At 43.8% G+C, this 13713-nt stretch overlaps 1 protein-coding gene across 1 annotated transcript; it reads right to left on the bottom strand.

Moving 5' to 3' along the window:
- Window positions 1–202: 202 nt before the first annotated feature.
- AQP11 (aquaporin 11) lies at window positions 203–12709 on the bottom strand. The gene is made up of 3 exons (XM_024572803.4): window positions 11934–12709; window positions 5472–5588; window positions 203–2002 (listed from the first exon to the last, which is right to left on the bottom strand). Exons 1-3 carry the CDS (start codon window positions 12550–12552, stop codon window positions 1923–1925), a joined length of 816 nt encoding a protein of 271 aa, XP_024428571.3. The 5' UTR covers window positions 12553–12709; the 3' UTR covers window positions 203–1922.
- Window positions 12710–13713: the final 1004 nt, after the last annotated feature.

The raw sequence follows: 13713 nt of genomic DNA, 5'->3' as shown, positions 1-13713 counted from the left end.
AGAAATGCTACCACCTGAGAGGGGTTCAGGGTGAGCAGTGTCATCAGAAGTCACCAACTCAAATTCTGACAAGGGAAGTTTAGAGCGCTGGGTGTTTTCGCAAGTGAATGCTCATTTTTCTTAAGCCATAGAGTCCTCATGACAGAGACATGCATTTTTAAAAAGTCTACGAAAAACAGCCATGATACAGGTGAAACGAGAGTGGCAGAGGGACCGTTTTTATTTTTAAAAAAATATTTAGAGAAAGGGGAAGGTGTGGAGAAAAAGAGGGAGAGAAACATCGATGTGAGAGAAACATTGGTAAGTTGCCTCTTGCTCGCACCCTGACAGGGAGCCAAACCCACAATCCAGGCATGTGCCCTGACCAGGAATCCAACCCGTGACCTTTCGCTTTGCTGGATGACACCCAACCAACTGAGCCACACAGGCCAGGGCCAAATGGACCACTTTAAAGGGAACAACCACTCTCTGTTGTTCCTATGGCAGAATTTAGGCCTAGTATTGCTAGATTTTGATATTTTGCAAGAGAAACTGGATTTTTATGGGAAAAAGACTTAAAATACTAGCTTTTTATGTTTTGAATAAAACACGTCAGACTGCATTCAGCCATCGTCACAAATCCATGAACTCCGCCTTTAGAACAGGAACTGCCGCGGTGTGCATCCGGGGGTCCACCACAGTCAAACGGGCGCGGGCTGCCTGTCGGTGGGTGGCCTGCACGCAGCTCGGTCTGCAGGTGTAAAGGGAAGGACTATCTAGCAGCTGATCGCCAAGCAGCACTTAAATTACCTGGCAGTTTATCACTTGCTTAATTGATGATTGCTCAAACAGATTTTATTTCACCCCCTATTCTCTTACTTCAATTCTAATCCTGATAATGGAATTGCCTTTGGAGAGAAACACACCTAACTCATGGGCTGAACTTTTAATAGAGAGACCTCATAGAATAAAGGAGAGCTCTGGTAGAGGAAAATTCGAAGGTTCTTTAAGCCTTGAAAAAACCCAAACCCAAAAAACAGCTAATTCCTAAACAAATTTAACATTATAAAGTATTTAATGTTCCTTCAAAACGTTCAGTTTCCCCGTAGTCACACTGATGATCAGGGAGACTTTGTGTATTGAAGTACAAGTCCTAACAGGTATCTGACTGCCTTTGACCTTGGGCAGAGCAGCAACCCCCCTAGATTTAGTTTCCTTATCCGTAGAACAGATTAAAAATACATGCCCTACCTACTTTGATTAGGATCAAATAAGAGTGTGAAAAGCTTACCTCCTGACTTTGTATGGGTGCTTTGTTTGATTATATCCTAATAAAGAATAACAGCTTGCCTAAAGCTAGGGCGTCTATTTAAACAAAATATTTTAGATTAGAATATATTGAAAATGTAGGAAACCCCTTGAGGATGAGTAGACATATAATCTGCTTCCAAAAACAACTTTCCTATTGAAAGGTGACACGGGGTATAACCTGGTGTGAGGCGCTGGCTGGAAAGGCGCGTCTCCGCTCTGTAAGCGCGGCTGGTTGCCCTGTGGTTAAAAATCCTGTTCGTTCCAGAGACGCTTGATATTCACACTCTTTCTTTGGGTCTGCCATCATCTTCCTCTCCCTTCTCACCCTGTACTCGTTTTTCCCTCATCAAAGTGAACAATCATCACTGAGATTTGTATTTAACGTAGTGGGCCTTTTCTAGCAGCATTTAACACATACTCGAAAGGACGAGTCTTAACTGAGAAACACAGGGTACCTCATTCGCACAGTAGTGTTTTTAAGTCCCAGGGAGGAGAACCAAGTAAGGCAGCTTCCTCAAAGGAAGCTGGCATTAGTGACTCCAGTGCAGCCAGCGTGTTGACTGTGCGGTGACAGAGTCTTTACCACATCCAGCCTGACTGTCCTGCCATTGAGTCTGACTCCTTCGGAATAGTTATTCCTTTTTATTAGTTGTATGGTTGTTATGCAGCCATGGAAGGAAAAAGCTGAACATCAAAATCATGGACAATATACCTGAAAGATAAATGCAATAAAATAAAATTAGTGACATCAATCCTGCATGAAATGTGGTATTTTCTAGATCTAATATTCTTACATTATTTTTCTTCAACCATGAATCCTTAAAAACTGTATGTACTGAAACCAGTAAGACCAGTGAAACCAGTAAGATCTAAACATTTACTTAAAGGATAAACAAAACCAGAGTATTTGGAGTTCTAGTTCGGGCCCCATTACAGGATTGCCGAGTGAGAAACTGGTCTCGCTTTGCTCTTCTTTAAAATGGCAACACCCCCCCGACTCCCCAGGGGGTGTCCTGGGAGAATAAAACAGTTGAAAGCACTCCTGAGTTTTCACTTGGAATGCTCATAAAAGAACAATATGTTAGATTACTTTATCTCTTCTCACTTTTTTTCTATCAGTTTTAACCATTAATAACTTTTAAAACTGTATCGAGCAAAATACCTAAAATAGAATTTTGGTCAGTGCTGAAATTTTAAACCTTAAATATGTAAAAAACAAAAAAATCACACATTAGTAAGTCTTCATTTTGAGGTCACACCAGAGGAATCTAGCATGTAGGTTCTGGCTGAGCTGTCAGTGGGTACCGGGATGTGTCAAGTGGGCCACGGGACCCAAACCACTGTCTTGAAAGGGAGGTCTCCAGAAGTCTCCAGTAGTTAATGTGTTTATCTTAACGTACTTGGGTTTCAAGTTCTAGGTCAGTTTAAACTAGGGTTTAGAATGAGTTTTTGTCATGTGCAGGTTTAATATTTACTCCTGTTTGGTAACAACACAAAACTAAAGTTTAACTAGCATTTGGATAGCTTAATGTTTTAAAAAGATGAGTCTGTTTGCAACCAAAGGCTTGAAATGAAAAAAAAAGTCAGAAACCATCCCTGTTAACTGATCCACCAAGTTTGACATTTGCTTTATGAAGTCAGAGCTAGAAAATAAGACATTTCAAACTTTTTCCTAAAGTGGAATTTCCATTTCATAAGAGCATATGTAATTTGCTCATTTTCATTCTGTAAAATGTGTAACTTAGAGAGTTACTTTTATATACAGTGTTACAGTCACATTTATAACATTTTAAATTAATTTGGGGGAGATGGCAGGGGGTGGCATTAAAGGGATTACAATGTCTGCTAGGAAGAGAAACAAGGAAGAACAGGGTCTGTGGTTTCCAAGAAGTCTGCCCCTGCTTGGTCAGGAGAGGAAAGACCGCTGTGCAGGGGCCCCTGTCCGTCCCCCTCCCTGGTGCTGCCCGAGGCGGTTTTAATAGGGCTTTGTTTGCTTTGACTCGCCCTTTCAAAGACTCTGGTAAAAATATGACTTCTTATGTTTCCCCCCCTTCCTAAAGTTTAATTGTGATCTTATTTCATTTGAGGCCATTTTCTTTTTCCAGTGGGAACGTAACTTCGATGTACGCCAAAATTCATGGTAAGCTGGAATTCAGAACTGCCTTTTATTCACTTGTCTTCTTTCCACACATGTGGAAGGGTTCATGTATTGTTTATCATTCATAAGTCTCTTGGCAAAATACAGGAACATTCCTCTTTAAACCAAAAACTACAACAGGAATTTTATGTTGAATGTATGTAGAAAAAAGCTACGAGGTCTTTAGGTCAACTAAGAATATTTGAATGCTTGTTTTCAACAAGCTAAGTAGGGCTATAGCAATTACAAAAAAAGTTGACCCCAATTCCAGTTTTAAAAGATTCCCTAAAAAGGAAGCAAGGAAGTGGATAAAAGAGCATTTGTTTTTGTTTGGGTTGTTTTGGTAATGGCCATAAATGGTCGCAGCTCCTGTTTTGGCCTTCCCTACCCTGACAAGAATGTAGGCTGTTTTCCCTCCCTGCTGTGGTCTCGTCTGTATACTTTCTAAAGGGGTCAGAGATGATTGCTTCTTTTTTATCTGTCATGAGATTTTTTTTCCCAAAATATTCTTCAGGAAGAAGTTACTGAGTGATGGGGCTTGAGAACGTGTTGAAAGTAAAATCTCACGGTCCTTTTACAGAGAATGTCCTTACTTCTGATTTCTTATAAAATTCTTCTGGAAAGTCCTATTTTTTAATGTTCTTTCAAGTAATGGGAGAAATAATTCCTTATTATCAGGGCCTGTTGTTAATATTGTAGATGGAACACTAACAAATATGTATTTAGTGTTAATAATATCTGTTTGATTTCAAATAAGACATTTTTTTCATATGACTTTTTCACATGGAAACTATCGCTGGACCTGTCCAATTACTGACCTTTTAACTTCATTGACTGCAGTGACATTTTAAACTCTTAAATTAAAAAATAGAGAAGATTTATCTTTAAAGTAGTTGTTATTGGAAAGCACGAGCAATCCATCAAACTAAAAAAAGGCACCATTAGTAGCCTTTTAAAATGCAAGTGCTCTCTGACAGTCTTCATATTTACACCGCGCGTATTATTGGTGAGCGTGGTAGATACTAAATAGAGGAGCGGGAGGTGAGTGGCCCGGGCATGGTAGATACTAAATAGAGGAGCGGGAGGTGAGTGGCCCGGGCACAAAGTGTGACGGCTGTTCAACCTGGTGCGTCGCTGTTCCCTTCTGCACGTGCCCTTTAAAAAACCCAGGAACGAGCAACTAGAAACTAAAGGCTAACTGGATAAAAAGGATAAAGTAATAGAAAGCTGGGCATCCTCATATTCATTTATAGTTTTGAATTATAATCAGGCTTAAAACAAGTGACTAAACAGAATCAAGAAATGCTGATAACTCATATAAAGAAATGCAAATCATGGCTACAGTCGCAGTCACACCTCAGCACTCGTCACATTTTGATGTCGCAGCACTGGGCGCTTGCTCAGGACTCGTGGCACTCACTAAACTTGCGTGAGTCACCACACTGCCCCGCAGGAGAAAGTGCTTCATCGCTGGGGACTCATGGGCTTCAGTAGAGCCCAGAGTCCCAGAACGAATTAACAATGAGCACCGAGGTACCACCGTATTTTTTAAAACTTTCTGTGTTATTTGGTCCATCCCAATAGAAGCAACAGGAATGAATCTTACAGATTTTAAAACTATGCTCATTACCAGCATACATTGTTTTTTGAGATGCTTTTCTGCAAAATGAGTCAAATGAACTAAAAAGCAGTTTATATGGACCTCAAAATTTGAAAAAACTAATTCCTTTAACAACAACAAAAAGATTATTTTGTAATAGAATTAATCACTCCGCACTTTTTTTTGCCCTCATATCTGAGGGTTTTTTAAAGTGTTATCATACTTGGAACTGACTACCCTTAATTAGGTAATTTTGTTTCTTTGAAGATAAAGCAGCTTTAAAGGATACTGCACAAGATAAACTTTTTTCAGGCATGTTAACTAGCTTTTTCATTTTCTCTTCTGTGAGTACTGACTTCAGAAACTGATGTATTACAGTGACATTCCATAGCGTATTTTACGATAAACTGATCTTGCAATCATATTAAATGAAAATATGCTTACCTAAAGAAGGAGCCAGCCAATATACTATAAAAAATTGAAGGAATGCTTCATCAAAACACTTGAAATGTAGTGAAAGTGCCAAAGCTGGATTAAATATAGCTCCCGTTAGACTTCCTCCTGTAACACATTTTAAGCAGAGTGATACCAAACCATGTATCTTACATTCTCTGGTAACTGAAAATGAAGGGGTTACAGTCATCCCTGGGTATCTGGGGTGGGAGTTGGTTCCAGGACCCCCACAGATACCAAACTCCACAATTGTTCAAGTCCCTTATGTAAAATGGCATAGCATTTGTACATAACACGTATATATGTATGTATATGTATGTATGTAACATATGATATACGTACATACATACACACACACACACATAGTCACATCCTTCTATATACTTTAAATCAGGGGTGTCCAACCTTGTGGTACCTCTGGGCCACACTGGAAGAAGAGTTGTCTTGGGCCACACATTAAATACACAAACACTAATGAAAACTGATAAGCAAAAAAAAAGGTTTTAAGTAAATTTACGATTTTACATTGGGCCACATTCATAGCCATCCTGGGCCACATGCAGCCCATGGGTCGCGGGTTGGACACCCCTGCTTTAAATCATCTCAAAATTACTTATAATGCCTAGTGCAGTGTAAATGCTATGTAAATAATTGTTTATTGTTTAGGGAATAATGACAAGATGAAATGTCTGTGCGTGTCCAGTACAGACACAGCCATCATGAGGCCTAGCTCCATAGTGCATGTCAGCAACAACGTGACCACTTTTAAGAACAGTTTTGATTGCCCTGGCAAGTAGCTCAGCTGGCGGGAGTGTTGTCCTGGTACACCTAGGTTGAGTGTTTGATCCCCGGTCAGGGCACACACAAGAATCAACCAATGAATGAATAAATAAAGTGGAACAACAACAATAAGAATAGTTTTGATCCATGGTTGCTCAACCCCACGGACTTGGACTCCATGGGTTCAGAACCTGTGGGGTTCCAAATACAGGGTCAACTGTATTCTTATTCTGTGATCTTTCTTTGCAGAATCACCTGGCATTTTATATAGTATAAAAATAATTATAGATTATAATATGTCCAGTGCAAAAAAAAAATACAAAAGACATTAAGAATGTTAATCCACTGCTTTTCCTGTATATTATTATAAGGTTCACATTCATAGTGAATCTGCTCTATTGTTGCTATAGTTTTATGAAACAGGAGGAATAGGATTTTGGCTGCCCTGACATTGATCAATTCAAGTGAATGAATAATAAAGATAAAACGAAAATGCATTTAAAAATGGGTACAACAGCCCCAGTTCCTCTGGACCATTATCGTTGGCTCCACTTTGGCTTATCAAGAAAGCCCCGAAGAAGTAACTGAATGGCATGGGACTGATACCTCAGTAAAGTGGTTTCAAAATTTGTTTTACAAAGATGTGACTGACTAGCCATGACCGATAAGCGTAAATTGTAACTGTTGACTACTTTCCGGTATTCGTGGTCTAGCTCTGCACCCAGGGTATCTCTGACGAGGGACTTGGGAGCTAATAGTTCTGGCTACACGGCAAGAAAGGAAAGGCAGAGGAGGATGGACCGCCTGTCCAACAGCCCTCACCAGAGCTGTGGCTCAGCTTTTCAAAACACACCCCAAGATTACCCCTGAGATAGTGACACTTCTGGTGGTCCTTCCCTGTGGAAGCCTGGGCCCCCCCATCTGGCCCTGGCTCAGCCATAGAGAGCAAGCCCAAGATCACAGATTTTATACTGACATTCATCATACCATGTTAGTTGTCTTCATAAAATGCAGCAAAGTAAAATTGGCAATTAAGTGAAACTTTCACAAGACTTGACACCTGACGGACTGCAAATATTGAACTTGTGTCGACATGAAGATGTTGAGCAATGAACCGAGTTCAGTTCCCACAGTGCGGGCAGGAAGACAAGGGCTCACACAGACCTTTACAATATAGTGTACTATGTGCTATGGTAATATAATTAGTGACCTGTGATTTTTTTTGCATCTATCAATAAAAATATACTGAACCATTGCCCTCCTAACTAGTTTACTTTGGTATTCTGAAGCCGAAGACTTTCCAACATGTCCAAGAACCTATCCATCATCAGTCTTGTGCTATCCTAAAATGTAAACTACTTCAATCCCTTTATCTTCGAATGCTCACCTCACCGGTTCTGCTCATTGTGACTTGGGGGAAGCTGCCCCTCCTACCAGGAGGCAGCTTCTGTTTCTCGGCTCTAGGACGGAGCCTGGCTTTGTGACTTGCGTAGACAGACTGCAGCAGAAGTGATGCTGTGTGAGTTCCGAGTATGAGTGGTGCTGTGTGAGTTCCAGGTTCAAGTCTCAATACACCCTCGGCCCTCACTTTTTGCTTTCTTAGAACACTGCCGTGACTGTGTGAGCACGCTGGTCTATGCTGCTGGGGGTGAGGCCACCTGAAGGAGAACTGAGGCACCTGGGACAAGAGCTGGTACCAACTACCAGCCACATGAGTGAGGCCACCTTGGCTCTTCCCGCCCCTCCAACCCACCAGCTATCTGGTCTCAGAGGAATTTTCTATCTAACCCTCAGAATCATGAAAAAAATATATTATTGTAATTTTAAGATCGGGGGTGGTTTGTTACATAGCAATAGTTAACAGATACAGAAATCAATATCAGAAGCGGCTTCTGTGTTAATGAAGCCCAAAACATTTGCCATTGGCATTGACTTCGACGTTTTAGACTGGGTAAGTCTTTGTTGTAGGAGCTGTCCTATGCACTATAGGGTGTTTACCAGCATCCCTGGCTGTTACCCACTAGATGCCAGTAGCACATCCCAACCACCCCCCACCCCGCCCCCACCACTGTGACAACAAAAATGTCTCCAGACATTGCCAAATGTTCCCTGGGAGCAAGTGTTTCCTATTGAAAACCACTCTGCTGTAGAAACACTGTTGCTTGTGTACAAGTAGACATGCCTGTATACAAGGTTTAATTATAGTAGCAAAGAACTGGGGAAATCCTACAGGCCCATTCATAAGAATATAGCTAAGTAAGTTAGTTTATTATTACCTTGGAATACCATTCAATATTTTGAAATAATGAGAGAAATCTCTTCACTAACATAGATTTCCAAGATAGATCATTCAACGACCGCTACCAAAAAAAGGAAACCACAGAAAGTAAGGTCTGAAACTCTTTATGTTAACACAAACACACACAGCGGTTTCTACCGGGTCTTCTCCACATGTGTAACGAATGCACGTTAAAGAGTCCGAGAGGACACACACGTGCAGGAGGACTGCCCTGCTGGGGAGGGTGGGCGGGAAAGGAGAGGGGACAAGGCTGGAGGGTGGCAGTCAAAAGTCACTTTTAGTCTCACTGGTAGTGTCTCAGTTTTTTACACACAGAACACATTCATGTATTGTGTAATTAAACATGATTTAAAAGAAAGAATCATGCACCAGACACAGGACTAACAGAAAATGCCTTCGAAAAATAACATTTGAAGGGGAGAAGACATACACATGTTGAAGAACAGGTATCAGCGGGGAGGTCCAGCCAGATGACTGTGAAGTCTTAGAGGACAGCGTGAACTGAGAGAAATCACAGAGGGAAAGACTAAGTCCCAAACCTGGCAATTCGAGGCACTAATGTTTCTCGGTACTCCTAAAGGGAATCAAATTTTCTGGCAGAATGACTCTTAAAATCACATAAGACTCATATAAAAGCGAGAATGTCAGTTAACTAATTTACGGTGGAAGATATCCCTTTCCAGTGACCAGAATATTTGTACCAAGTACTATGCTAAGAACTTGAATACATTACTGTGTTCTTCATGATAGAATGGATAGTATTACTCTTCATTTTAAAGGTGAGGAAACTGAAGCCCAAATTAAGTATCTTTCCTAAGGACACAGTCCAACTCCAAACCTGTTCTCTTAACCATTCTATTATAACTAGTGTAATAAAAAACATTTGGACCTTTGTTTGGATCTGGTTTTCATCTCTGAATTGACACCTATTTCATATGGTTATTGTATGAAAAATGAAAACATGTAAAGGATTTAATTCCCCTCTCCTTTGACAAATAATTTTACCTATATTCTTTATAATTGAGAAGCATACGAAAACAACTCCTGAATGAAGTAATAAAATGAAATAAAAATACTAGTTTCTTCAAAAAACTACTATGCTTATTTTGAAAGTCTGTAGACATTAAATATATATTATTTCTTCCTGTGTAATTTTTTTAAATGAATAGACTATTTGCTAATTCATTCACTCATTCTAAAAATCCTTACTTATAGGGAACCGTTCCATGCATGGGAAGTGTAGCCCAGCTCCCACTCGGAAAAGCCAGTGGGGTGCAAGGTTGGGCACACAGGACCCACACCCACGGACAGGTTCCCCCATGGGGAATCAGGCCTGCATTGTACCTAGGCTGCTATGAGACTTGCTTTTGCTAAAACTCCCTCACCCTGAATTGAGGCAGCAAATGTTTACTGAGTATCTTTAACTTCCTAAAGTCTGTGCTAAACCTCCCAAGTATGGAGTGTAACCAGTTCCACCACTTTCCCCCTTGATCGGTAACATCCTTCTCTTTGAAGTTATCAGCAGCATTCTGTCCTTTGTTGTCTGTAAAAGGTAATCACCTACAGGGAACAGAAAAGCAATAAAAGCCTGTCCAGGCAGGGGTCAGGCTTTCTCTGGGGCTCTCTCAGGCCCTCTGGCCCTCTCTCACTTAGAGAGCGGTCATGCCGTCCCTTTTTCTCCCCAGGATGTCTGTAGTCCGTGTGAATTTGTCCACTGCTGCCCCAACACAGGATCCTGCGGACCGGGATCCGCATCACTTACTGAGTATTTATTTTGTACCAGGTAACAAACACCATGCTAAATTGTGGTTATATATTATTATGAATAAAACAATTTAAATCCTCTACTCATAAAGCTTACTGTCTGGTGGAGGAAGATAGGCATTACATCAGAAAACAAGTGTATCAAATTCTACAAAGGAACAGGGTTCTATAACAAAGGCAACTTACTTAGATGTGTAAAATAATATATTTTTTCAGTATCAGATTAATTAAAAAGTGAATGCAGTTCTCTTTTACACTGTTCATTGAGCTAAACTCTCCCATACCTAAGTTAAGGAAGATTTGCTGGAAATCTGCAGGAGTAATTTTATAGCTCTACTATGTTAATTACAGCTTTTTTTTTTTTTAATTTGGGAAGCTAATACATAAGTGGCAATGCCGTCAATGGCCTCCATGTGCACATCAAAGTGCAAGTGCTAAGTCAAAAATGCACAGTCAGACACTTGGTCACTGTCACCCAAAGCACCTGTGGTGACACTGCTGGACAGTCATGTTCTATAATCAGTTATTTTGATGTGACCCACGTTGGTGACTTCTGAGTACCTCCCTGTGTGCCCCAGCCGCGGCATAACTTTTTGCAAGGGATGATCCTGTCCATGTGCAGGGAATGTTCCTGCTCTGGCCAAACCCTAAAACCTAAAACTTTGATAAGCAACTATTCACCAACCCCTCACATGTGCGAACGTCCCGCCCTCCTGCCTAAACCACTTATCCATTCACGGCCACAGAAAGAACGGTGCCAGCTCCAAAGAGAGGGAAACGGATTGGAAAGACTTTCATTTTCACCCCAGGAGGCCTTATCTTAAGGGTTGCTTCTACTCAGTTTCACTTTGGGCAGAAGATAAACTTTTACTACAAATTTCCTGGCCTCCAAAGCATTTTATAATTCACATATAGTCCCAATGAAGATATTTTGTTGTAATCTTTTTATAATGACACTTTTCATGTTTAAACTTTTGTTTTTGCATCTGAGATCTTGTCAAAGTACACAGATTGTAAGAAATCAACAGGTTTCCCGAGAGTTATTCGTTTTTAAAAAGTGTCTCTAATTTCAAGGAAGTCTTAATTTTAAAACACTTCTTTCTTGACAGGTCACTTGAAAGTTCATTTATTACTCAGGATGAATTATTAACGAAATAAAAATGACTTCAAGTAATTTTTCAGGAAAACAGCTAAGAAATGGAACTACATAATTTCTACTCTCCAGTCATGTCAGTACGTTTTTCAGTGAGTGCCGGAAAGGATCTTTACTAGGCTGGCTTGAGGAAAGAGGTAGCTGAAAAGTAATCTTCCTCTCTACCATTAAAACTATCCCTTTGCAGGCTATTTGACCCCCTGGCATTATCTCAGAAGATCTTAGTTTCGGCACAGAAGTGGCTTATTTTCTGGGTATTCAAAACAGCACCGAATGGAGGATCTTTACGTGGGCCCTACCCTTAAAAAGCTGGATGCACAAGTTTAGAGTAATGGGAATACTAATACTGATATCACAGAGGTTCGGGAATGTCAAATATATATATCTTGGTAAAAAACTTAGAGCCTCGGGTCATAGAGGCTCTGGAGGTACCAAGCGTGTTGTGGGAATAACAAACCTGCATAGACCAAAAAGGTGATGAGTGCTGCCAGCAGGTGGATACGAAGCTTGTTGCGGACCTCCTGGATGTGCAGCAAAGCGCTGTGGAAGATAAAGGAGCAGATGGCCTCTATGACGACGGCTTTGGGCAAGTCGACCTGGATGGGATTCCTGCAAGCGAAGCTCCTCTCGCTGACGTGATACCTGGTCAGTCCCAGGCTCCACAGGGCGCTCATAGAGTACCTGCTGCCCAGGGCACCAATCAGCTGAGCCAACAGCCTCGTCGCCCCTATCTCGGGGGACATGTCCCCCAGCATCATCTGCATCATCACACCGCACGGGTTGCTGGAGGCGCCCACCAGGGTCAGGCCATGCACCAAGGAGAAGAAATAGACTAGCGTCAGCGGCCAGGTGGGGTGCGCGGGTTCCTGCTCGCTCAGCACTTGCAGCTCATGGGTGCAGCAGCACAGCTGGAAGGTGGCCAGCAACTCCAAGACAAAGGTGTGGGCCACGGGCCTGTGCATGTGCCGCCGGAGGACCACACGAGCCAGCGCCGCGAACAGCACGACGGACAGCATCAACCCCAGCGAGGTGCAGGTGTCCTGCACCTCGGGCCAGAGCCCCCGCGGCGCCGTCATGGCTCTGTCCCCCGCACACCGAGCTGCCGGCGCGGCTCCGCAGCGGGCGGTCTGGGGCCGGAGTCCGGAGTCCGCAGCCCCGCCCCCTCCCCAGGCCCCGGGCGGGCGGACTCCGGCCGAGCGGCGCCCCGGGCGTCACGCTCCAGGGCTCCTCCCCCGCCCCCTGCTCCGCGCGGCCCCGTCGGGGCTGGAGCCGGGAGGAGGGGAGGGCAGCTCCGCGAGGGCACGGCGGAGGGGCCAACGGTCAGGCCGGCCCGCGCGCACGCACCCCGGGCCCCGCTCTCGGCGACTGGAGGCGGCGCGAGCCGGGCAGGCAGCGGGGCGCCACCACCCCCCCACCCCGCGCGCTCGGAGGCCACGGCGCATGCGCCAGGCGGCCGGCGCGCCCCGGCCCCGCGCTCGCTCTGGGAGCCCGCGGTTCGAGGCTCGGCCGCGGCTTGTCCGTCCCGCGCCGAGTGGGAAGGTGAACGAACCCTGCGCTCAGACAGTGGCTTTGCAGCGAGGAACCTGAGGGTTTTCCTACCCGGTCCTAAAACTGTAAAACCGTTAAGCTGGAAAGACACCTAAAGATCGTCTTGGCCAACCACCTCGTTCTTTAATAATGGGGCTGCTGAGAAGCCGGTCTGGCGGCGCTGCAGCGCGGCGGGGCGGGGGTGGTGGGAGTAACTCAGAAGAGCGAGCCGGGGTCTGGCGGGTGCGGAAAGTGGCATGCAACTTGATCTCCTTGATAATCAAGTTAGTTTTCGCCCCCGTCGTAGACTTGTGGGTCACAGGAGCCCCTCAGCGATTCGTTTGCGGCCGGAGCCCAGCACGTAGGAAGTGCCCGGTACGCGCGAGCCTGGAGGCGAGAGAGCGGGTCTGGCGGTGCCCAAGTCTGGTTTCAGCTTTGCAAGATGGAGCGAGCCCAGGAGGTGTGTGGGGATGATGGTTGCACAACGGTGTGAGCGGGTCGCCGGGGCGAGGGTCATTCGCCGATGCTGCAAAAGAAGGGCCCCCATTCAAACCGTCGGAGTTTAGAGTGGGGAAAGGTTTATTGGTAGAGAAGACTCCAACCAAGAAGATAGGAGAACTAATCCTCAAATCCAGCTTAACAGAGCCCAAAATTCTGGCGGTCTTATCAGTCAAGGGAAAGGAGGCGGGTCGAGGTAAGAGGTGGGTGTC

The sequence above is a fragment of the Desmodus rotundus genome, chromosome 5 (genome assembly GCF_022682495.2).
Source record: "Desmodus rotundus isolate HL8 chromosome 5, HLdesRot8A.1, whole genome shotgun sequence".
NCBI classification, from domain to species: domain Eukaryota; kingdom Metazoa; phylum Chordata; class Mammalia; order Chiroptera; family Phyllostomidae; genus Desmodus; species Desmodus rotundus.
This window is presented reverse-complemented; position numbering and strand designations above follow the sequence as displayed.

Bases quoted from the DNA above. Each gene is read 5' to 3' on its own strand.
- AQP11 (XM_024572803.4), bottom strand. From the start codon at position 12,552: ATGACGGCGCCGCGGGGGCTCTGGCCCGAGGTGCAGGACACCTGCACC. The intron at 5,589-11,933 runs GTTTGTTATTCC...AATGTGTTACAG, and splicing joins CACCTTTTTGGTCTATGCAG to GAGGAAGTCTAACGGGAGCT. The intron at 2,003-5,471 runs GTAAGCATATTT...TTTATCTTTCAG, and splicing joins TTGGCTGGCTCCTTCTTTAG to GTATATTGTCCATGATTTTG.